Consider the following 25634-nt stretch of genomic DNA (forward strand, 5'->3'; position numbering starts at 1 on the left):
ATCTTTCCACCAATCTTGGATTTTTTAATGTTCCACTAGGGAGGAGAGCCAAAAGGCACATCTCGTTTCCTCAGATGCCTTCTTGTTTGTTCTACAGAGGGTAGTGTTGGAAGAGCTCAGGCAGGCAGGGGAACTAGGAGAGGGGCAGGAGAGAATATTCTCAATCCTCTACTAGGGGCTCATAGGATCCCCAGAGAAAACCCCATGCTGTCCCCTCCTGCCTTGGGTGCAGTGTCAGCTGTCCAAATGGACCCATGCACATCTGAGGCTTGCCAGAACAGCTTGCACATGTTTTAAGAAAAAACAAACAGGTAGAATTCTCAGTAACGAGCACATAATGATGCTTTTCCAGCAACTAAGTGACTTGCAAGTGGCAAGGGCTGGGCCAGGCTGGGGCAGGCACTGGCTGGGGGTGGACGCACGGGGAGGTGGCTGGTTTGCTAAGTAGGAAGCAACCCTCAAGGGGGGCGGTATCGCTCCACCCACCCAGAGCTGCACCTGGGGTAGGAGACTCGACAATTGTGATGAGCATGGGCCCCTGCCAGAAACCAGGGAGACTGGGGCAGTGGAGAGAGTCACGTTGTCTCCTCCTGTTGGCTCCCATCGGGATGTGCATCCCGGAGCCCGAGGGATGGGATGTCCTTCTGCAGTTGGGCTGCTGGCTCCACAGCTGAGCCGTTGGCATTTAGAAGGGTCAGGAAACTGGGGCCTGCTCCTGCCCCTGACTTCTCTGAGGCAGTGGTCACCAGGCAGAGGGCCAGCCACAGGCCACCAAGAGGACTGAACTCCTGCTACCACCCCTATGCAGCCTAGGGATGATTCTCAAGTCCCAAAGCCATGTTATCCCATTCCCAGTCCCTGAGGGAGGAGCTGAGGATCTGGCCTTGTCTTCTGCTCCCACCTGGAATTCCGATTTGGGGAGCCCTGGCTGCGGTGAGGGGAGGCTGAGTGAAAGACCCCTTTCTGCCAAGGGAGAGCTCAGAGTTCCGGGCAAAACCAGCCTCCCCATCAGGGTGCTTCCTCTTCCCTCCAAGGCCCCAGCAGGGGCCAAACAGCACCTGGACCCCAGGAGGGGACAGTTTCCAAGTGCAAGGACAAATATAGAACCCCATGGCATGGAGAAAGGAGCAAGGGAAGTGGTAAATGAAGCTTTGACAAAAGACGTCAAGGAAGACCAATGCCATTTAACATATATTTATTGAAATCTACTTGATGCAAGGCACTGTGCTAGATTTGGTAGGGGATCAGACATGAAAGGCCACCCCTGTCTTCTAAGAGCTCACAATTTAATGGGTGGGGGAGGGCTGAGGAGGAGGGGGTGAAGCCAAGTCCACAAACAGCTCTAGTGCAAGGCTGATTATAGTGAGTGCCAGAAAACAGACAAGGTAATGAGATGGGGGGAATGAGAAAAAAGTGCCAACAACCAACGTTAATACAAACTGGGGTGGGACATAGCTATTGTTCTCAGAGATACGCAAATGACAATGAGCGCCAAGTTTAAAGAGACAGTTTCTGCTTTTCAAAGTAAACATCCAAAGTGATGCAATGAGAACTACAGAATGTAAGTACATGAGTAAGAGAGAAGTTAGCAATCCCCCCATCTGATGGACACGCCGGAAATCGTGAAACACTTCGAAAATAAGAGAACAGGGTGCACTGTGACTTCACTCATTTTATGGCCCGCACATGGTGGGTTCAGTAAAGGAATAATATACCTAGACATAAAATCACAGGTTAAATTCACTGAGACTAGAAGGCATCGACTTTCACCCATCTTAGTGAACAGAGAACACACGTTTGAACAGGTGTTCACGCAGTCAGGTGCGACTTGGCCAGGAAGCAGCCAAGTGGCAAAACACAATAGAAAAGAGTAGAGACCCACTCAAGCTGGCTCAAGTCAAGGAGTCTGTAGTGGGGACGCACGTGGACCAATGAGGGCTGCTGCCAGAAATCCAAGAACATACCATGGCCAGGCCTTCCTCCCAGCAGGCGCCACGCTCCTCACTCCTCTGAGTACTGTGCTGCTCCCCACACCTTCTGATGCCTAGAAGCTTCTGTTTCTTTGTTTGCATTTCAGATCTGGAAAGTCTGGTGGTGTCCGTGGTCCACCGTGTTCTGCCAGCTCTATGCTCTGATGATTGCTTGCTGCCCTTGGGTCAGGTGTTCAGTTCTGGCTGAATTAATATGGCCTAGAAGGGGGGTGGCAAATCACATGGTACGCAACAGGGCCACAACCCAGGGCTGCAGGTAGGGCAGGCGCTGTGCCAGTTCTAGCACAAAATCAAGCACGTGGAATGCAACACCACTCGAGAAACATGCCCGCTGCAATTGGGTAGGGACTATTCTGGAAATGCAAGAGTGGGGTGACACAGCTAACGGACACAGCTCATCGTAATAAGCAGCAAAAATAGTAAACAATTACTTTCTTTTGAAAATTTTCACAAGTATTCAAAACCCTAATAAAAGCAATGGAGGATTTTTTTCAAATGGTAGGAAAAGAACATATTTCTTTTTTTTTTCTTTTTCCATGCCAGGCGGGTAATGTGCCGACATAGTAACAAGGTTTGAAGGAGGCACATCTCACACACGTGCGTGGAAACCCAATTGTCACGTGTATGAACTACAAAAGGATCGGGAAAAGAACACATTCCCTTGCAATAGGAATACATGAGATTAGAAAGAAAACCGGAATGAGGTAGATGCATGAATGCACAGACAAGGATATGTGACAGGAAGCTGGGTGATATTTTGCATCTGACATAGCAGTACACCTAGAGAGTCCAAGGAAATCCATCCCCCAAGTTACCAGAGGCGAGAAATGAACTTGGCGAAATTACAGGACACATGTTAAAGCCACAGACTGCATTGAAAGAGAACACGGGTTTCACCGCAAACACCATGAACAGCTGTTCCGTCAACCTTGACGGCAAAGACCAGATCTTTAGTGTTAACTCTAAAAGAGCATTTGTTTGAGAGAAAATTATAGAACCGAAGATGGGAATGAGTCAAGGACGGCAGGAAGGGAGGCCAAGACACCACGTCCCAGCTGGGAGCAATGACGACTTTATGCTACGTTCTGAGTTAATGCTGCATTCAATGGGATCCCTTCATAAAAGGGATCTACTTCAATGGGATCCCTCATGAAACCCAACAAACGATGAGTGAACGGGCAAGACATGGCAGAGTACTTCTAGGTAAAGGTGCCAGACTTGCCCCTGGTAGAGGTCAACCTTCTTTATCAAATGACAGCTGTACAAAACACATCCTAACAACTCGAAAAGAGAAAACAGATCCGAGAAGAAAGTAGTGATTTCAGACACAGATTCACAACTACTGCAAGAACTGAGGCCCACAGGGCAAAAGGAATCACTATGTAACAAGTGCTTTTGGCTCCTCTCCAGCCTGGGGGTCAGGGTGGAGATGTCGCATAGTGCCACTGTGGTGGCCTGAGTCCATTTGAGAGGACCTTCCGGCCAAGGTCACAGGGGTCATTGTAAGACCTTGCTTCCCAGGATGGGGGCCTGAGAAGCCCTTCCAAGTTGTGTCTGCTAGGAAGCTCTGCCTCAGCCTTGGTGGGCCCACGAGAAGGGCACACTTCCTTGCCCTTCTCCCAAGTGTCCCTGTCCCCAGCCACAGCTGCTGGGAAGTCACAGCACAGTCCTGGTGGGGCTGGCTTCTATCTGTGGCTTCTGTGGGCCACTGGAGGGGCAGGTTCCTCACTAGCCCTTGCTGCTGTTCCTCTTGGGGGAGCCCGCTGGAAATGGTAGCTCAGACCCAGGAGGACTGGCTTCTACTTCTATGCCACACAGGCTTTCAGAAGGGTTCCACTGCCCTCCAAACCTTTGCTTTAGTGCTCCTCCTGGGCATGGCTGTTGCAAGTCATAGCCCAGGGCAGTACTGCCAGCTTCTATCAACATAACACGCAAGCCATTGGATGGGCAGGGTTCCTCTCCTAGCCTCTGCTCTGTTGCCCTCGCTTAGGTGTGGCTATAGGAAGTGATGCCAGAACACATGGGTGAATTTTCCCCTAGCTGCCCACAGCAGAAGCCTATGAACCAATCTCTTTCTAGCTCTAGAGTCACCGGCTGAAAGGAGGGTGTGGTCTAGGCGAGTCTTCTTGTGTCCAAGGAGATGTTTCTTGGGTGAATCTGCTGATCAGGCACTGAATCCACTCCGAGCATTGCCAAGGCTCCCAGGAGCTCAAAGGATGGCTGGGCTGCTTGCTCCCAGACTAAGTTTGGACCACTCCATTGATCTAGGTGAGGCCAAGCCCCGCTGCTGCTGGCGGGGTCTTTATTGATGAGCAGTCACGGAGTTCTGGCTAATCTATGACGGGAGCATCTCCGGTGTGCTGCAGTGGCCAGGTTGGATAGTCAAGTGGTGCCCACAGATAGACACGGAGTCTGCATCTCGCATGAGGAAAGAGCCTGCTTCTCTGGCCCATTTCCATCCAGCCTGCCCACCTGGTGTACTCACCTTCTGATGGGCAGGGGTTGCAGCTTTTTGTTTGTAATTAAAATTCTAGAGAAAATGTCACCATATCTAGCTACAGAAGCAATGAAAGTTATGACTGAGTGGACAAAAAATGAATGCTTGGATATGTAAAAATTAAAAGCTTTCACAACAAAAACGTAATAAAACTGCTACAAAGAGCAAAGCAATAAAATTGGAAAAGAGAACATCACCATCAATATAGAAAGAACTGCTACGTAAAGTTAATATATCCGAAGGTAAGTTGATAACTAGTCAAAGGAGATGAACAGACAATTTGCATGCAAAAAACAGAAACAGCATTTAAGTCATCGCATAAGAGAAAGATGAGACTGGTGGTCAGGAGGCCTGGGGTCTATCCCCAGTTCTGGAACTGATAAGCCACAGAATGACGGCAATAACTATGACAATGACAATGATAGCAGATGGCCTTCACTGAGTGTGTACCTCCGTGCCAGGCTGGTGGTCCTGACACTCTGCAGGCACGATGGCAGTCCTCCTGATAACCTTCGGAGGTAGGTGCTGTGATCACCCCCATTTTACAGAGCAAGAAACGGAAGGCTGGAGAAGTACCATCTAGGCCTGATACCAGGAGAGGCTCGTTTCCAAAAGGAGGCGTCACCCTGCACTTGAGTCCTTGAGATGTATCTCTTCTTAGGGGCATGCTCTCAACTATTTTGTGCTGCTTGAGGACAAGACCCATTAGTTCAAAACAACCCCAGTCGATGCTAGTTTTGGATATGTATAGGGGACACCAAATTGAAATGGTTTAAGAAAAAAAGATACAGACATTTAACCCAGATTCAGTAACTGTTACTAGGCGTTTGGCCTCACAGTGACATTTTGGGTGCTTTAAAAGAAAAGACGTTTAAAGGTTGTTTCAAAAAGTATGACCTTAAGTGATTATGTTGTAGAGTCACAGGACAGATTAAAAAACGACAAGAGAAATCGTCCTAATGTTCTGTAAATATGGTGTTATGGCTTGGGAGAAAATTTCTAATGAGAGCCTCATGAAGGGATCGTCACTGAGCTACTGTGCAGAGCTCGGATGGAAGTGACTGGGTGTGTCTTGAAACTGTCTGATGACTCAAACAGGGTTCCCATGTTGGTGAAGACGGTGAGGAGTCAGAGTAAAATGATTTCGTGAAAGGGAGGGTGGCAAAAATGGGGTATTTTCTAAATTAATATATTATTTTATATAATATGTGATTTACAGTATGTATGTATAACTAAATTAATAAATTAAATATTTTAAGACATGAGTGTTCTATTTACATCCCTAAAAATTTATAAATTCAAGTAGGCCAAAAATCATGAGGGCAACGTTCTCTTCAGGAAAGCTGGGATCACATTATAAGGACGCCATGGTGGAATAGCTCTGTGTGTTTCTCTGGGGCGGGGGGAGCTTGGAGTTGATGACCTCTAAGCCCCTCCCTACCCCACATCCAGATTTGTCCTCTCTCATTCTTGGATTCAAGGCATGTGGACTGAAATCCCTTGATGGTACTTCCTACCAGTTAAACTAGCCAAACTAAGTTAAATGGTACAAGCTACTTCTGATGGGCATAACGTAACACTTACAAATTGCTGGTGGCAGTATAAATCGGTCTCAACCTTTTGGAAGACAAAATATATAAGCGCTACAAAACTGTTCATCTCCTTTGACTCTGCCATCCCCTCTGGGGACTCCGTCCCTGTCCGGCGGGACCACGGGGTGTTTCTACTCGTGGTGAGTTGGCTGATGCTTCTGCAGTGCCGAGCGCCTCTTGAACACGCGGCCACACTGGCTGCATTCGCAGCGCCGCGCCCCGCTATGGATCCGCCGGTGGCGACTGAGGCCAGAGCTCCGGCAGAAGGCCTTGCCGCATTTGTCGCACTCATAGGGTTTCAGTCCACTGTGGATGCGCCGGTGCTTGATGAGGTCGGAGGGCCCGCGGAAGGCCTTGCCGCACTCGCCGCACGCGTAGGGCCGCTCGCCACTGTGGATGCGTGCGTGCTCCAGGAGGCTGGAGCTCTGGCGGAAGGCCTTGCCGCACTGGCCGCAGGCATAGGGCTTCTCGCCCGTGTGGATCCGCCGGTGCTTGGTGAGCTCCGAGCTCCTTCGGAAGAGCTTGCCGCAGTGGGGACACCCGTATGGCTTGGCCCCACTGTGGATGCGCTGGTGCTCGGCCAGCCCGTTGACCCCTCGGAAGGACTTGCCGCAGTCGTCACAGTCGAAGGGCAGGTGGCCAGTGTGCATGCGCTGGTGCTTGAGAAGCTCCTGGCGATCCAGGAAATCCCTGCTGCACGCCTTGCAGGCGAAAGGCTTTTCCGAAGTGTGAAGTTTCTGATGTCGGAAGAGGTGGGTATTGACTTTGAAGGACCGCCCGCACTCCTCGCAATCAAAGGGCTTCTCTCTGCTGTGGACCCTCAGATGCTGACTCAGGCCTGCATTCTTCTTAAACCGTTTTCCGCACTCCTCGCACTCGAAGGGCTTCGCCTCCCTCTCCATCTGCTCCCTCTTCTCCGCGGCATTCTCCAGGGCCCTACTGGGGCCAGGCCGGGGCTCCGCAGCTACGTGGCTTTTCCTGTGCTCATTAAACTCCGCCACCCCCCTAAAGACCTTCCCGCAGTCGCCACATTCCCAGCCCTTCTCCTCACTGTGGACTCTCTGGTGCTGGACAAGCAGGACTTTAAGCCGAAAGGTGTCCCCACACTCTTTACAAGCAAAATGATGTTCTATGGGCAGATTCTGTGGGCTCCCTCTCTTCCCGTCAGAGTCCCCGTGCTGTCTGAATTCAGGACTGGGACGACTGGCCCTTGGGGAGCTTGTGGACGCCATCTCCTGTGGCTGGGCGTCTTCCCCCTTCATCTGGTGTCGGGTCGTGGAGGTGCTTTCTGAAACGATAAACACAAGATAGTGTAGTCTGCAGAGGACGAAGGAGGGAAGGGCCTCTCCTTTGTCAAGAATCTTTTCCTTTCTGAGACAGCCACTGAGCACGGGGCCTGGGCCCGGAAGCCACCAGAAGCCAGGACTGCAGAAGCCAGGGGCAGAAGGGCCTCATTCTGGACACTCTCTACCACAGTGGTGCTGAGGAGGTCACCCCTTCTGTGACCAGAGAGCAGCCACACATGTCCCCAAAGGCTCAGCTGGGCCCCCCAACCCTAACCTCAACCCCAAGAGCTCAGCTGGGATCCCCAAACATAACTTGAATCTCCAAAGGGCCCTGCTGATCCTCAACCTAACCTCACCGTCAAGAGCTCAGCTGGGGCCCCAAACCCTAACTAGAACCCCAAAAGCTCAGCTGGGACCCCCAACCCTAACTTCAACTCCAAGAGCTCAGCGAGGACCCCCCAACCCTAACTTTAACTCCAAGAGCTCAGCTGGGATCCCCAAACATAACCCGAATCTGCAAAGGGCCCTGCTGATCCTCTCAACCCTAACCTCACCGTCAAGAGCTCAGCGCTCCGCAAACCCTAACTAGAACCCCAAAAGCTCAGCTGAGCCCTCCCAACCTTAACTTCAAGAGCTCAGCTGGGCCCCCCAACCCTAGCTTCAACCCCAAGAACTCAGCAGAGCTCCCAAACTTAACCTCAACCCCAAGAACTCAGCTGGGGTCCTAACTTTAACCCGAATGCCCAGAGAGCCCAGCTGATCCTCTCAATTCTAACCTCAACCCCATGAGCTCAAATGGGCCCCTCTACTCCTAACCTCAACCTCAAAAGTTCAGCTGGACCCCCTAACCCTAACCTCAACCCCAAGAGCTCAGCTGGGTCCCTCAACCCTAACCCGAACCCAAGAGCTCAGCTGGAACCCCCCAACTCTAACTCAAAACCTCCAAGAGGCCAGCTGATCCTCTCAACCCTAACCTCAACCCCAAGAGCTCAGCTGGGCCCCCAACCCTAACCCAAACCCCTGAGAGCTCAGCTGTTTCTCTCAACCCTAACCTCAACCCCAAGAGCTCAGCTGGGACCCCCAACTCTAACCTGAAGCCTAATAGCTCAGCTGGGCCCTCCAACCCTAACCCAAGCCCCATAGCAGCTTGGTTGGGTCTCCCCCAATTTCCTCACATTTCTTTTTCACTCACCAGAGTATTTAGCGGGATCAGTGTTGGGCGATGGGTCTGATACCAATAGCACTTGTCCTTGTGCCAGATGAGGGACCAAGGCAGGATTCAAAACAGGAACGCCTGCCCGTGGGAAAGGAGATTGGTTACGGCGACAGCCAGAGATGACATGAGAATAGTGGAGGAACACAGGCAAGGCCTTTGAAGGGGAACCCCCTTCAATTTTCAAAGACCAGGCTTTAGGCAAGTAATTCATTCAGTTCAAAGGTGTCTCCCAAGGTCAGGCTCCTTCCAGGAGCTTGAGGAAGGCAGGCTCTGGGCCCACCTGGGGGAGGCTCTGTGGAGTATCAAGTGGCCACCCTGAGGAGGTGATGCTCACCCTGCCTTCTCCCTGTCCACCCACTCAGAGCTCACACATTTAACTTCATGCTCTTCCCAGACACGTGGACTTCCACAGCTCCCAAATCTGACTCCCAACAGTCTCTCCTCCTAAAACCTCCTCCCCATTGCACACATGCAGACCCCTAATGAGTGAACAAGATCTTGATCACGTCAATCTTTCTCACAAATAAACTCAAACCAAATGGCCATGCAATTTGCATAATTTGTGCATTAAAATGAAAAGGATATTCTACATTACAGTGGCAGTGTTCTAATTTCTTTCCCAATAAAAGACTGAGAGGGGTTCTTTCCATGCCAAGACGAGTTGGGGGAGCTCATACTACTCTGACATATCAGGTGTGGCAGACCCATTGTGTTTCCCCACAACCCAGGGAGAAGGTGAGCTTCTGTGGGGGTAGCCATGTGCCCCCTGCCCCACTCCAAGAAGGTGGTGAATTTGAGGAAGGGCTGGGACATCCTTACCCACAGAGGTCACGTTCCCATAATATGCCAGTGCCCTCTGTTCAGGGTCCAGCTTAAACTACTCCCTTGTGGTGAGGTACCATGCCACATCATCAAATGTCACCAAATCCTGAAAGAATTCCCAGGGCTAATCAGTCTTTCCATCTATTTTAGAATGAGGCAGGGGCAGCGCCAGTAATGCCAGGGACAAGAGGTGAGGGTCTGGAGTAGGTGTCTGTTGCTAACATGGAGGCCTAACCACAGCTCCAAGAAGTCCTGAAAAGAGAACCTGATCAAGCGCTAGGATCCCTGGGCCATGGACCTGGCCTCTCCTCTTTCCAAGGGACCTCCATTCAATCACTTTCCTGGATGGAAACTCAGCTTCCCCACCTGGATGATTGGAACTCCAAGCCCAGTGGACATCCAATCCTTGGCAGCCTCCAGAAGAGAAGCAGAGGGAGGGCAGGAAGGCAGCAGCTGGGGTTCATACTCTGCCGTGTGTCATGCTGGGGCAAGAGACAGAGGCTGAGGCCAGGTTCAGGGAGCGGTGAGAGAATCCCAAGCAAGGCAGAGGGAAGCACAGCTCACCTGGGCCTCTGGCATCTCAAGAGGGACTGCCAGGACCTGGTTTCCTGGGGCTCCAACCTGGGGAGGGTAAGACCTTGGGGAGTAGGTGGAACTAAAGAAAGTGAAAAAGGCAATGAGTGACGACAGCCCTGTCCCTGGATCCCCTGGGAAGAGACTGGTGATTTCCTCTTCCTTGGTTTCTGATCTTGTTGAGTCTTCTCTCACATGCTGGCTGAATGACGAGCCAGGGCATGGAGATGCCCGAGAAAACACACCTTGAACAATGGGGAAAGTAGCCTGGCCAAGAATGAACAGAGGCAGGCCAGGGGGAGCCAAGACAAGACCAGCAGATGCCAGCCCAGGCACAGCTAGGAGAAGACAGAGCTAGACAGAGAGCCAAGGGCGGGGAGACTGGCAAGCCTAGAAGTCCATGCTGATGCTGCACAGGAAGGAGGCACACCAAGATCATCAGAAGAAATAACCAGGAAATGAGAGACCCTTTCCAACTTTGTAGAGGCAACAAAGAACCGGATCAAGATGCCAGAGGGAAGAAAGCAGGAATGGGGGCTTCTAGACCAGGAGGGAGGCCCTTAAAAGCCACAGCCCACTGACACAAGGAGCCCGGTGACAGCGAGACAGGTACACATGACAGCAGTTCTCTAATGTGTCCAACCAAATGAAAAGCGGAACAAAACAGCTGGAAAAATAAGCCTCAAAGAAAAGATCTTCAAACACTAAATTGTTAAATAAAAGAGCTGAATGATTTGTACAAATTATCTTCTTCTTCCAAATTGCAAAATATGTGAAAGATCCAACCACCGACATCCGTGCATCACAGGCCTCCCACTTCAGTGAATTCTAAGAAACAGCTACACAGTTCCTGTTGTGATGACAATTCAATTCAATTCAACTCATAATTCAGTGAAAAGGAAGGCTTTTTACACTGGCTCAAGGCCCACAAAATCCAGCTACTCCAGAAAGACTCTTATACAAAATTAAAGATGTTATGTTAAAAAGAATGGACAGAAACTTCCACATTTGGCTGCAATGGAGTAACAAGGAACAGATTTCACATCCTGCCATAAATAAGTAGAAAAAAATGGAGAAAATATATGTGAAACAAGTTTTCAGACACTGGACAGCAGGAAGCACAGAATCATGATCCCCAAGAGAAGAGAAACAGATGACGGGAGCCCTCTCATTGCCCCAGCTCTCTGCCTGGAGGCAATTTCCAGATCGAGACTGTGTGTTGGGGTGGGTGAGAACCAAATAGAGCTTAGTGGCTTCGCCAAGTTGAGGAGACACAGGCCAGCATTCAGAGCAGCTGAGGCAGCTGGAAGTTGCAGAGCAGAGTTCCAGAAAGGAGTTAGTTATGCAGCAAAAAGAGCTTCAAAAAATCTGTATAAGCCTCCCCTTGAGTCTTTCCTGACTACTAGGCCATGCATGCATAGAGTGAAACTCCAAAAGCCCAGGAAAAGGGTGACCAGGAAGCTGTAAGCTGAACAATTCTCAGGACACACAAAGGTAGGGAGACATTCAAGGTCTGACCAACCAGTATAGAGAGTCCTCTGTGATCACCTGGGACACGCAGTAGAGAATCCAGAGGCCTTAGTAGGGCTGATCTATTCCTAGAGCCAAAGCTACACAAGACCTGTCTCAAAGAAAGCTTAAAGGCCGGGCGCGGTGGCTCACGCTTATAATCCCAGCACTTTGGGAGGCCGAGGCGGGCGGATCACGAGGTCAGGAGATCGAGACCACAGTGAAACCCCGTCTCTACTAAAAATACAAAAAATTAGCCGGGCGTGGTGGCGGGCGCCTGTAGTCCCAGCTACTCGGAGAGGCTGAGGCAGGAGAATGGCGTGAACCTGGGAGGCGGAGCTTGCAGTGAGCCGAGATCGGGCCACTGCACTCCAGCCTGGGTGACAGAGCAAGACTCCGTCTCAAAAAAAAAAAAAAAAAAAAAAAAGAAAGCTTAAAAATAGGCCTGAAAGGGATCATACTGATCCACAAGTAACTACCACCCCAAATCCAGACACTCAATAATACAATCTTTATAATACCCAACATCCAATCAGAAGTTACTGAAATGCCAAAAAGCACAGAAATGTGGCCAGGACAAGGAGAATAATCAGTTAATAAAAACACACAGAAATGACCAGAGACGACTCACAGACAAGGATAACAGCGAGTTTAATGATGTACAAGCATTAAAAGAAAAACAGGAATATAGTGAGAGAAATAGAAGATATAAAAAGAACCAAATGGAACTTCTGGAGGTGAGAACTATAATATTTAAAGTGAAAATTTTACTAGATGTGATTAACAGCAGATTAGATATCACACAAAAAAATTAGAGAACTTGATGACCTAGCAATAGAAATGATCTCAAATGAAGCTCAGAGAGAAAAAGTTTTTAAAAACAAACAGCATCTCAGTGACCTGGGGTAAGAGAAAGTGGTCTAACACCTACATAACTGGAACCTGAGAAGGTGAGGAAAAGTGGGGGGAGGGATAAAAAATACAGTTGAAGAAATAATGGCAGGACAGTTTTCCAAATTTGATGAAAACTATAAGCTCACACATCCAAGAAAGTCAATCAACCCCTAGCAAGACTTTAAAAGACCCATAATAATCAGACTGCTGAAAAACCAGTGATAAAGAGAAAGTCTTCAAATAGCTAGAGGAAAGAAATGATGTTGCTGTGTGGAGAGGAGCAAAGAGTAATTACTAACTTCTTATCAGAGAATGTGCAAGTCAGAAAACCAGTGCATGACACTTTTAAAGTGCTAAAAGAAAAACAAAACTGTCAACTTAGAATTCTATATTCAAGGAAAATTTCCTTCCAAAATGAAGGCAAAATAAAGTTTGTTTTCAGACAAAAGCTAAGAGAATTCATCACCAGCAGAACTCTATTATAGGAAATACTAAAGGAAATCTTTCGGGTTGAAGGAAAATGATAGTAGGTGGAAGGATGGATCTACACAAAGGCATGAAGAACACCAGGAATGTAAATATGTGGGGAAATATACAATGCTTTTACCCACCTCACTTTTAAATCTTTTAAAAAACAATTAATCAATCATTTAAAGCAAAAATAATAAAAAGGTAGTGTGGGGTTTATAACATCAGAAGTAAAACATATGATTGTGTGTTCTGGCAAGTCCTCCAAGACTCTGACACATGCTAATAAGCCAACAGCAGAGATCAAATATGTACTAAAAATAATCTGAAAGAAGAAAGGTAAAGAAAAAGAGGGGAAAAAAGAATGGAAGAGGCAAATAAAAACAAATAGCAAGATGGCAAACTTAAACCCAACCACGTGGATAGTTAAGGTAAGTGTAAATGGACTAAACACTTTGATCAAAAGGCAGAGATTGTCAGGATGTAATAAAAACAAGACATACTGTCTGTCTACAAGAAACTTTAAATATAAAGACACAGATAAGTTAAAAGTAAATGGATGGAGAATGGAAAACATGATACTAGAACCAACAGAAAGCGTCTAAAAAATCCCAATGTCATAAAAAAGTGGGGGAAAGAATGAATGACAGATGTGGCTAAGAGCTCTGGAGACACTACCAGAGTTCTAGAACTCAGCAGGAAGAAAACTGGAGGGTTTCAATATAAAACCAACAGGTGCCAACGTAGGATGATGTGCTGCAGATGACAAAAATGTGAATCCTTCGTAGACGATACAGGTAGACATAGTTACTTCTCCCTTGAAAACCCAAAGAGGGTAAGGGAAGGGGAGGAGATGGCTAAGTATATATTTGCATTTTAGGAGAAAAAAGGAAAAAAGTGAGAGTGACTTGTAGCTAGAATAAGCACATCTCTAATGTGTATGTGACCACATGGGGTTGGAGTTGGGGAGAGTCAAGGTCTAGAAAGATCTGCTTTCTTTTTCTGTAATGTGAGAATTTTTAGTAACCAAGCTGAATTTTGTTGGTATCAGAAAAGCATAACAATTGTAAAATATTTTAGTTTTAAAAGACTTTGAGTAAGAAAGCTGCTCAGCATGTGAGAAGCCAAGGGCTGAGGCCAAGGAGTCAATGGGGAGCAGCCCTTCCGCCTGGGCAAAAAACCCAGCATTTCTTGGGATCCCTATACAGCAAGGCAAGTGCAGGGGAGAAGGGCTGGCAGGAATCTGTGGGCGGTCCATGAAGGGCAATGACCAGAAAGCCTAGAGACAGGCCCATGGGGTTGTGACTTCCTGGGCTCCTCCCTGCAAGCTATCAGCACCTAAGAAGTGCGGGCAGAAGGCCTCACTAGCCCCAGAGTCCAAGGCAGCCCCATTCCCATCTTTAACTGGCTGTCTGGCACAGGGGCTTCCCCAGTGTGAGATTGTGTTCATCCTCAGGTGCTCAGCAGCCACACCCTCTCTGTCCCACTGTCACCTGGGCAGGGCTCTGCTGGTCCGTTGGATTCCTCTGGTATACATTTGATGTCTGATTTGACTTTGACTTCCAGTACGAAATGAACTGGTCATGAATTACTTACACAATTCATTTAAAAAAATTCACTTCCAATTGACACTGACGTTTGGCTGCCAAATGGAATGTAGAGGGGGATATTGTGGATACACCTTCTGAGAAAGAGGACCTGTTAGAGACCTCTTCTCGCTGACCTCAGGCCAGAGACCTAAGAACTTAGCCTTCTGACAACGCCCTGGTCCAGCCCCCCAATTCCTTATCTTGCCCTGCCACATCGCAGTGACATCCAGACACACTGGCCTTCATTCAATCCTCGACAGGCCAAGACTGTGGCCTCTGAAACTGCTAAGAGTACCATGGGCTTCTCATGGATGGCTCCTTCTGAGAATTCGGGCCTCAACTCTATTTTTATTTTTCTGAGACAGGGTTTCACTCTGTCACCCAGGCTGGAGTGTAGTGGTGCCATCACAGCTCACTGCAGCCTCAACCTCCCACGCTCAAGTGACCCTCCCGCCTCAGCCTCCTGAGTAGCTCGGACTACAGCTGCATGCCACCATGCTCAGCTAATTTTTTAAATTAAAAAAAAAATTGTAGAGACGGAGTCTCACTATGCTGCCTAGACTGTCTCGAACTTCTGGGCTCAAGCCATCTTCCCATCTCAACCTCCAAATGCTGAGACTACAGGTGTGAGCCACTGCGCCCGGCCCACATCAGGCCTCAACTCTAATGTCACCTCCTTAGAATGCCTTCACTCTCTAGTCCCCGTCATAGTCTACTCAGAACACTTTTGCTAACTAAAAACTATCCAATGAAATTGTTTGTTTCTAACTGACAGTCCCCAGGAGAAATGGAGCTCCAACAGCGCAGGGGCGCTTTCTCATTCTTGGTCACTCCTGAGTCCCCAGTGTCTGCAGCAGCTCCTGGCCCTGAGTGGGTACGTGATAAATTGTGGGGTGACTGAATCAACGTGTGTGGGGAGGGGCATGTTAAATGGAGCACAGTTCCATCCCCGGAGCATGCACTACACGTGTTTGGAGACATGCATCTCCCTTCCTGTAATTCACTTATCACATCCTGTGGTTATTACCGCCTCCATTCACAGAGAAGGAAACCAGGGCTTCCAAGAGGTAAACTTGCTTAATATCTAGCTCCCAAGATTTGAGACTTTTCAAACCACACCAGAGAAGAGTGAAATAATATCCAACCTATAACACCACGCGACAGCCAGAAGACAGACTGGGGTGAGGCTTAGTGTCATCTAGGCCTAATGGTATATATGGGTGTTTGGGTGCTGCCTTTAAACCATCCTGTTAACATGCCCTCACTGTACAACGAGACATGTCATTCCTCTCTCTCTTTCTTCGTCTCTCTCTGTCTCTTACACACACAAACACACACACACACTCCTCCCAAGCCACCCACATTTAATTGAGTGAATCCTCCTGAAGTGTTCAATTTAATCGGGCAAATCCTACTGAAGTGTTTTTATTTAATTGGCATGATTAACTGTTGAAATCCTGGAGCCACAACCCCCAAATGAATTGTCAATAATCCTTTCCTGTGCAGCAACAGGAGTTCCCCTTCCTGTAGCAGCTCACGCAGGGGACTTAGCCTGAGAGTACTTTAGCTCTCAGTGGCTGCGTGATCACCACCCACAGTGACAGAGCCCCTGGACACGGAGATCATTTAAAAGGTACTCATAAAAATGGGAGGAAAGAAGTGGGCCCTGCTTCCACAAAAGGAAATGAAACTCTGCGTAATTAATCAATCAAGTATATCAGGTAAAAGAGCTGCATGAGAAGCAAAGGAAGATCATTAAAAAAAGATAACACATTAATCCCTACTGCAGTTCAAAATAAAATTATCATCAATCCTAGAGACAATCGGATCATTTAGGGTCCATGTTGCACAACTCTTCTATTTTAAAATGGTGGAACTAATCAGGAAAAGAAGCTGGATGCTGTGACAAAAGTGACAAACGCAGGTGTCCACTGCCTTCTGACAGTGGATCTTGGGGAATCAAGGTTGAAGGAATTCCAGACAGAACATGAAAATCATTGTAATGCACACCCAATGGACACACAGGGTAATGCTGATCTTGAAGTAAGGCACTTTCACTCACAGCACAAAAGCATGTCCTGAATCTCATAGGGTGCACTCCTACATACAACTGGGAAATATGAAAGCTCAAAGAAATACTGTGGGAAAACACATTCCCAACCTTTAACCTAAGTGGTATTACTCTCCTTCTTTCAATGGGATCTGAAGATAGTCTAAAGACTATAAACTCCCAGAAAGCAAAGGCCCTGTCAAGGTCAGCTGTGAATTGCACACTGGACCTAGGCAAGCGCCATTACACTGCAGCTGTTTAACAAACATCTGCTAGAATAAATGGAAAATAGTGATGTCAATGTCAACCTACTGCCTGATAATTTGAAAAATTATGCGTTTTAAAACATGAGAGCTCACGTGAGTGAACAAATCTTCCTGCTAATGTGCTTTAGATCACAATGTAAATTTTAACCAACTTATTTAAATCAAATTTACTGCATGGAAGCAGAAAACACTAAGAGACTCAAAATAATCATTCCACTTTGATGTGGAAGAACAGAAATGAAGAGTTGAACTCAACAGAGACAAAAAACAACCCACGTCACAAAATGTAGTAATAATGAGATGTTTTCTGGCTGCCTTTGGATTAAGGACATCCCTGCCTCACTGCTGGATGTTTGGCTACTGGCTAACAGTAGCTTCTGAGCCTAAAGACCAGTGTTCAACTGATTTTATTGCACAAATAGCCAAGCAACATTCTCTAACAGGTGTGCTGTCCTTCCCTGGGCAGGGGAAAGGCAGCGAGGCCACCCAAATAAGGCTCCTCTGGAAGGTTCCAGAAGCTTCCAAGGGGTGCCAGAAACACCTGGACTCTCTGAAGCATCTAAATAAAGACCTGGAGCAGAATGTCCTCAGGCCCTAAAGCTTGAGTTTACCCAGAAAACAACAGGTGGCTTGCGTTCTGTTCAGTTCTAGGCCAGAGCAACGGGTGTCTTCAAAGGTTTCCACTCACAAGATATCCAATTCAGATGGATGCCTTCAGCTCCCTCTCCCATCCAAAAGGGAGATTAGACTCCAAATTCTCTTTCCTGAGTATCTTTTCTCCTGTGAGTTGTGTTGCTTGGATTGAGAGACCTGTCTCTGGGCAAAGACAGTTCAGCAACACTGGCACAGATGAAAATATAAGTGCTTTTGGAACCAAAACGATACTCCTCACCATGTTGTAACCCCACCTATAGGGTCTTCTGATAGCATGCCCAGCGTCAAGGCCAGCAGACACCACGCATAAACACCCAGACTTACCCAAAAGAGACACACACGGATGACTCATCATGCCTCAGAACTACTCCAAGGGATCAGCCTGGCAGGTAAGGCCCCACCTGTTGGATTGCAATAATTCAGGTGAACAGAAGCAGACCTGTGTGCACCTCTCAGGAACCTGTCCCCCACATTTTGGGGGACGTACTGAACTGGGCCAGATACAGGGTTCAACTGAATATATACTGCCGCGATCTGGATCCACCCTAGCCAGGCCAGGATGCAACCCTTGAGCCAAGCCCTGGGCCACGCTGAGCCTGGCCTTCATGTTCTTTCCACCTGACAGGCCAGGAGGCGGAAGTGAAGGCCCCACGTGGGCCCACACTGTCTCGTCCCAAAGCAGCAAACAGGCTGCTACTCGAAGTAGCAGAATCCTGAAGGGCCTAAAGAGAGGGCGTCTCACCAGGAAAGTCTGTCTCTCTTGGGGTATTTGTGTCTGTGTGTGCCTTTTTCTGTATGTGTGGGTGGGAAGGCATCTGTTTCCTCTCACTTTGCCTGGGCACCTGTCTCTTTCTGTTTGGGTTTCTATCTTACTTCCTTTCTATAAAAAGCCAGAAGGTAGACCAGAAGGGGATTTTGTAGTGTTTGTTGTACTTGAGGAAAGCTTTGTGTTCCCATTTCCCCAAGCAGATTCATGGCATCTTACTAAAAATCGAAATAAATTGTAAGTATAGCTTCCTTTAGGTAACACCGCCTGGATACAAAAGATTCGAAATTGGGGGTGGGGTGGGATGCTATGCAAATTGCAAAGAGCCCAGGGCCATCCAAGGAGCCCAGGCAGATCTGGGTAAGGGCTGGATCATTGGGTGAGAAAGTTGGTGTGGAGTTCACTAAGAACTCATGTGGGAGTGTCGCAGGTTTGGGAGAGACCAAGGAATCTGCATTTTTCAACAAGCACCCCAGGAGATTATGATGCAGAGCTGCACCTCCTCAACACTGGGCCTGTCTAGAATCTGGAGGTTCCCAGATTCTCCAACTCTCAGAATCTCTGTCACTGACAGGATTCCTGCCCAGGAACCTGCTGAAATGGGCGCCCACTATCTCTGAGTCTGTGCTGATGGTTAGAAGAGAATTCACATGTTCTAGTAGATTTCCAAGGGGTCCCTCACAGACAGAAGGCTGAAAATCATTGCTCAATAGGGTTCTACATATAAAACTCAGTGTCGGACCCAGTTCAGTACATCCCCCTTGTAACATTTTGGGGGGATGTACTGAACTGGGCCAGACACTGTGCAAGTGGCTTCTACTTGAAGGTCCAATGTTGCGGGGTGGGGGTGGGGACGGGCTGAGGCAGCATTAGTACCTAGGGGAGGTGCTGTTCCAGCAATCCCATCTGAAATACTCTTGTAAAGGAAAAATGTCGGGCTGAGGTTGAAGAGGAAATGTTTCATTGACCAAGGAGACTGGAGGGGGCCACATGCCCAGCTAGGCCAAGGCTGGCTGGAGGGCTTCAGTTGGAACAAGATGGCAGGGTGGGACCTCTGGGAAGTGGGCCAGGAATGGGGGCAGGGGGTTGTTTGAAAGGGACCATGGACTTTGGGCGGCAGGCGAGTGGGGGGTGTGTGTGGAAAAGATATGTAATTAATCACCCAAATATAGACTGGAGGAGCCAGCAAAGGAGTTTAAGGGGGTGGGGGCACTGAAGTGGGAGATGGCAGCCACCAGTAGGGCGACAGAAAAAGACTCGTTCAGACAGAGGGCCTTGAGCTCAGCTCACCGCCCCCTTTCCCCTGCCTCCCCACAGCTCTCTCTCTAGGCTATCTACCTGCCCCCATCCTCCCCACCAAGCTGAGGCTTAACCGCCACCCCCCCACCCACTCAAAAGGAAAGGAGGGACTCCCCAGCGGGAACTGCTCCCACCTGGCCTACCCTCCCAGCTCCCAGACTGCGGCTCAGCCCCTCCCCTAGACCAGGGAAAAGTCCTTTAACCCCCACCCCTACAATGCCCCCTCCAGATCGGGCTCCTAGACGCTAGGGACAGGGGTCCTTTCTCTTCGCCCCTGAGCGGTTCCCATCTCCTAGCGTCCCCCAAAGAGCAGAGCAGGCCTCTGCACTTTAGTGATTCCCACCCGGGACCGCCGCCCCCTGCCCGCCTCGGGAAGGCCTTCGGGCCTCTTCGTACTCGTCATCCGGGACTCGTTCCCTGCTCTGGCCCGCCCAAGGCCGAGCAGCTCTCCAACCGCCCAGAGACGACCCCTCCCTCCACCGTGCACTCTTCTGCGGCCCGCACACTCGCTCCAGCCCCGCACACGGTCCTGCGCCCCCTGCACATCCTCTCGCGGCCCTGCACGCTCACTCAGGCCCGCACGTCCTCCTGCCGCCCCCACGATCACCTCCGCCCCGCGGCCCCTCCAGCGCCCCCCGCACATCCTCCCGCGGCCCGCACACTCACCCAGGCCCGGCGGCGGCCGACGCGCGGCCCTCGGTGGAGCGGCGCTGGCGCGGCCCAGGCAGGCCTGGCGTGGCAGGAAGCGCCACGGAGCCGCCCGTGCCCAGCCGAGCTAACAGCCCTGCGGCGCGTTTCCGGAGCCGTGAGCGCCGCGGGGGGTTCTAAGGGAGCGAGGCCCCGCCCCGGCCCCAGTCTCGTCCCCGATTGGCCCGGAAAGGGGGCGTGGCGGGAAGGGGGCGGGGTTTGGGCGGGGCGGACTGGGCAGGCAAGTCTGATCAGCCCGCGGGGGAGCGGCGCGCGCCGGCTGGACGCTTGGGTGGAGGTGGGGAGGAGTGGAATGAGCGTGCGAATGAATGAATGAACGAGCGAACAAATCGACCAGCAGACGAAGGAAGGAAAGAAGGAATGGAAGGGATCTCTCCGCCTTGGGCGTCTTCAAGATAGTGGTGGGGGGAGTGAAGGGTCGGGAACTGAGGGCGAAGACCAGGAAAGCCACTCTTCTGTATGAATGGAATCAGATCATATGTACTATTGTGTGTCTGGATTCTTTCATTCAACGTGATGTTTTTAAGATTTATCTATGTTGTTGAATGTGCTATCGCTGAGTAGTATGCTATTGTTTGGATAGATCAGAGTTGATTTGTTCATTCACCAGGTTATGATCTGGGCTGTTTCCAGTTTGGGTGATTATAAATAAAGCTACTATGAATATTCATGTACACATCTTTGTGTGGACATATGCTTTCATTTTTCTTGGGCAAATACCTAAGAGATGAATTGCCACATCATAGGATAGTTTTATGTTTTATAAGAAACTGCCAGAATGTATTCCAAAGTGGTTGTGCAATTTACATTCCCACCAGAAATGTATGCGAGCTCCTTTTCTTTCCCATCCTCATCAACATTTGAGGTTGTCAGCCTTTATTTTTAGCCATTTGAGAGGGTGGGAAGTGGTATCTCATTGTTACTTCAATTATCATCTCCCTGATGACTAATTATGTTGAGTATGCTTTTATGTGCTCACTGGCCATTTCTATATCTTTCTTTGTAAAGTGTCTGTTCAAGTAGTTTGCCCAATGTTATGTGCAGTATATATATATATACATATATATGTATATATATGTGTGTGTGTGTATATATAGAGAGACAAAAGAGAAAGCTAGCCCATTATGTGCAATGTGTGTATATATGTGTGTGTGTATATGTGTGTATATATATATATATACACATATATACACACACACATTTAGTTCCTGAGAAATTTTATGTTTTCAACTTTCATTTTAGATTTAGGGGGTACATGTGCAGGTTTGTTCCCTGGGTATAGTGTGTGATGTTGAGGTTTGGGGTACGAATGATCCTGTCATCCAAGTACTGAACATAGTACCCAATAGTTAGTTTTTAAGCCCTTGACTCCTCCCTCCCTGACCCCTCTTGTAGTTCCCATTGTCTGTTGCTCCCATCTTTATGTCCACGAGTACCCGATGTTTAGCTCCCACTTATAAATGAGAATGTGTGGCATTTGGGTTTATGTTCCTGCATTAATTCACTTAGGATAACAGCCTCTAGCTGCATCCATGTTGCCGCAAAGGACATGATTTCATTCTTTTTTTATGGCTGCATAGCATTCTGTGGTGAATGCCTACCACATTTTCTTTATCCAATCCACCATTGATGATCACCTAGGTTGATTCCACGTCTTTGCTATTGTGAATAGTGCTATGATGACCATACAGGTGCATATGTCTTGGTGGTAGAATGATTTATTTTCCTTTGAGTATATACCCAGTACTGGGATTGCTGGGTCAAATGGTAACTGTTATAAGTTGTTTGAGAAATCTCCAAACTGCTTTCCACAGTGGCTGAAATAATTTACATTCCCATCAGCAGTGTGTAAGTATCCCCTTTTCTCCACAGTCTCTCCAGCATCTCTTATTTTTTGACTTTTATATAATGGCCATTCTCACTGGAGCGAGATAGTGTCCCATTGTGGTTTTGATTTGCATTTCTCCGATGATTAGTGATGAGAGCATTTTTTCATATTTTTTTGGCCACTTGTATGTCTTCTTTTGAGAAGTGTCCGTTCACGTCTTTTGTCCATTTTTTGATGGGGTTATATTCTGGATATTAGACCTTTGTCAGGTGATTTTCTCCCATTCTGTAGGTTGTCTGTTTATACTGAGTTATATTTGACAGACAATAAACTGTGAATTTGTCATGTTTCAGCTAAACAACTTGATAAGCTTTCACACACACACACACACGCACACACACGTATGAAACCATCACACAATCAAGGCAATAAGGATTTCCATCACCTTCAAAGTTTCCTCATGCCCATGACTATCCCTTTCTCTTCTCCTCTCCTCTCCTGTCCCCAGGCAACCAATGATCTGCTTTCTTTCACTATAGGGTATTTTCTAGAGTTTTATATAATAAAATGTTATAATAAGTCTTCTTTTGTGTTTGGTTCCTTTCACTCAACAAAATTATTTGGAAATTGTCTTCGTCCATTTGCACTGCCATGACAAAATGCCTGAGACTGGATATTGTGGTTTAAATGTATCCCTTCCAAAATTCAGGTGTTGCCAATGTGATATTATTAAGAGGTTAGGCATTGTCATTGTCTACTTTATATAGTATTAAATGGATATAAGGAAGAAGAGAGAGAGACCCAGATCTATTAAAAGGTGATTAGGCCAGAGGGCTACTCCCTCGGAATGGAATTAAGGCCCTTATAAAAGAGGCTTCATGCAGCATCTGGTTAGCTTGCTGTTTTGCGTCTGCCTTCCACCATATGAGGACATGGTAAGAAGGCTCTCACCACACGTCAAACTCTGAGATGATCATTAGCATTTTTGGCAATAAAATATTTTAAAATTAAGATGAGTACATTTTTTTCAGACATAATACTATTGTACACTTAATAGGCTATAGCTTTTGTATGCACTGGGAAACCAAAAAATTTGGGTAACTGGCTTATTGTGATATTTGCTTTATTGCGCTGGTCTGGAACAGAAGGCATACTATCTCGGAGGTATGCCTGTATCTATTTCCTTTTGACTGAGCTTTGCTATTTGTATCTTTCAAGAAATTTGCCCATTTCATGTAAGTTGCCAAATTTATTAATATAAAATTGTACACAACGTTCTATTATTATCTGCAGTGATAACACCACCCTGATTCCTGATATTGGTAATCTGTGTGTTTTATTTGTTTCTTAATCTGTGTTTCTCTTCTTTCTTCTGTCCATTTAATACCATATAAAGTAGACAACGACAATCATTTTTATATTAACCATTCTTTGTTTGGGGCATTGCCCCATCCCACGAAGTAGAGTTTGCCTCCCACTCTAGATCCCGAAGATGGTTAGTATTCACTCTCCCAGCTTCCCTTGTAGCTACAGCGTGGGCACCTAACTCAGGCTCCACCAATCACATGAACCCACTACCCACTGAGTCTGAGGCCCGAGGTGGGAAGAAGCAGGGTCCCCACAGATTTCACTCAGGCTGGGCTGCTGGTGGCAGGCGTCGTGCCACCCATTCCCTGAGAAGCACTGGTAGCTGTGGTCCTCTTGGCAGCATCCCGAGTCCTGCAATGTCTGCCCAGTCATTGGTGGGAGCCACAGGGGAGCCTGAACTGCTGAGCACTGCGGTGAGGTTTGTAATCTTGTTCCTCTCTGCAAAGGTGAGTTTCTTGCTTGTCTGCATGTGAGTGTGGGCCACAGAGGATGCTATGCTGGGTGGCTAAAACTCAGAGACCCAGAGAGCAGATTTTAGGGTGGCCATGGCAGAGGGAAAGCAGGAGGGGCAATACCTGGGAGCAGAGAAACACCATGTTGACGGGCTCCATGTTTGGCCTGTACACTCTGCCCAAATCTCTGGCTGACCCTGGAGCTATGCATGCACAGGGCAGAGTCCAAGAAAAGAACTGAGCAGAGGTTTCAGCTGATGACCAACACCAGGGAAATGGAGTCTGGAGATTGCAGTTGGTACACAATACAGGGGAGACTTCATGTGAGTTTAGCTCGTTTAGTTGTCCACTAAGACAACAAACCACCACCACCACCACAACAACAATAATAAACAATGACTCATCTTTGGAGAAATATAACAGAAACCAAGAAGCCGAATCAAATAGAACTCATTATGGACAGTGTCCGGGATATAATGCTAGATTGCTAAAAGAAACAAGAATTGTTCTGATACGCAAGGAAAAAAGCATCCAAGGGAAACTCACCCTGGGCTGACCATAGTCAAGAACATAAAGCATGCTCATAATGATTTTTATATTGATATATGTGCTTCTTCATTAACATGTAAAACAGCAGTACTTAAAAGTTCTTTACCAATGTCATAAATTGATGAAATGTTATTTCCAGCAAATGTGTCTAGCTATTGGCAATAACTGTAATGTGATATGAAAATATTTATTTCTGTTGGTGACAAAGTCACATGTACTGCTGATACTGTTGTGGTATGTTGCCTCATTCATAATCGAAGGAAACATTAAAGTTTAGTAATTTTTGTAAAAATAAGGATGCATTTTTCCCCATCTGATTCATAGATCCTTTGAGATCTTAACACCAGGTTAAGGTCTTAAGACCATAGATATTGATTTCTCCCTGATAGTACCAAAAAACATGCCTGGCACATAGTAGATGCTTCATAAATATTTCTCAAATAAATGAATGCATCTGTGCTACGATCTAGTGATTGAGGGGTTAAAATTAATTCTCTAGTTTTTCATATCCATTAAAACAATAAATTGATAACAAAGGCTATTATTTGGTGATTGTTTGCTATGTGCCAGACATTGTTTTATAAATATTATCTCATCTAATTCTTACAACAGTCCTGAGGCAGGTCCTATTATTACTTCTGTTTCATGGTTATGGAACTTGAGCCACACAGAGTTTAAGTAATTTGTTCAATGCCACACGGCTGGCCTTAGAGCTTTGCTCTGTCTGAGTCCAGAGCCTGCGTCCTTAAAGTATAAAGGTAAAACTTGCTCTGAATGTCTCAGGCTTGGCTTCTGGCCCTCAGTTCCAACAAATTCTTTTCTGGTCTCCTTCACTGACTAAGGCTCAGAACAACTCTATTTCACCCACATCCTCTTAGGCTACCTGTGGTGCCATCTGGGGATATCAGCCCCTCACCCAGTGACATGGTTTGGCTGTGTCCCCACCCAAATCTCATCTTGAATTGTAGCTCCATAATTCTCACTTGTTGTAGGTGGGATCTGGTGGGAGATAATTAAATCATGGAGGCAGTTTTCCCCATACTGTTCTCATGGTAGTGAATAAGTCCCATGAGATCTGATGTTTTTATAAGGGATTTCCCCTTTTGCTTGATTCTCATTTTCTTTCTTACCTGCTGCCATGTAAGATGTGCCCTTCACCCCCTGCCATGATTGTGAGGCCTCCCAGCCACGTGGAACTGTGAGTCCATCAAACCTCCTTTTCTTTATAAATTACCTAGTCTCGGGTATGTCTTTATC

General features: G+C 47.6%; 1 protein-coding gene and 1 non-coding gene across 3 annotated transcripts; both read right to left on the bottom strand.

Annotated features, from left to right (window-relative positions):
- Positions 1–1178: 1178 nt before the first annotated feature.
- Positions 1179–20251, bottom strand: ZNF275 (zinc finger protein 275). Of its 2 annotated transcripts, XM_058441685.1 has the most exons (4): positions 20139–20251; positions 17732–17808; positions 8559–8660; positions 1179–7368 (listed from the first exon to the last, which is right to left on the bottom strand). In XM_058441685.1, the coding sequence occupies exons 2-4, from the start codon at positions 17760–17762 to the stop codon at positions 6212–6214; spliced, it is 1290 nt and encodes a 429-aa protein (XP_058297668.1). In that variant the 5' UTR covers positions 17763–17808; positions 20139–20251; the 3' UTR covers positions 1179–6211. The 2 variants fall into 2 exon arrangements, with proteins under 2 accessions (XP_058297668.1, XP_058297667.1); XM_058441684.1 differs by lacking the exons at positions 17732–17808; positions 20139–20251 and having other exon boundaries at positions 8559–8886.
- LOC116812379 (small nucleolar RNA U13) lies at positions 2529–2632 on the bottom strand. The gene has a single exon (XR_004370680.1). It is a non-coding gene; the product is annotated as a small nucleolar RNA U13 (small nucleolar RNA).
- Positions 20252–25634: the final 5383 nt, after the last annotated feature.

Source organism: Hylobates moloch, unplaced genomic scaffold, assembly GCF_009828535.3.
Source record: "Hylobates moloch isolate HMO894 unplaced genomic scaffold, HMol_V3 SCAFFOLD_7, whole genome shotgun sequence".
Lineage (NCBI taxonomy): Eukaryota > Metazoa > Chordata > Mammalia > Primates > Hylobatidae > Hylobates > Hylobates moloch.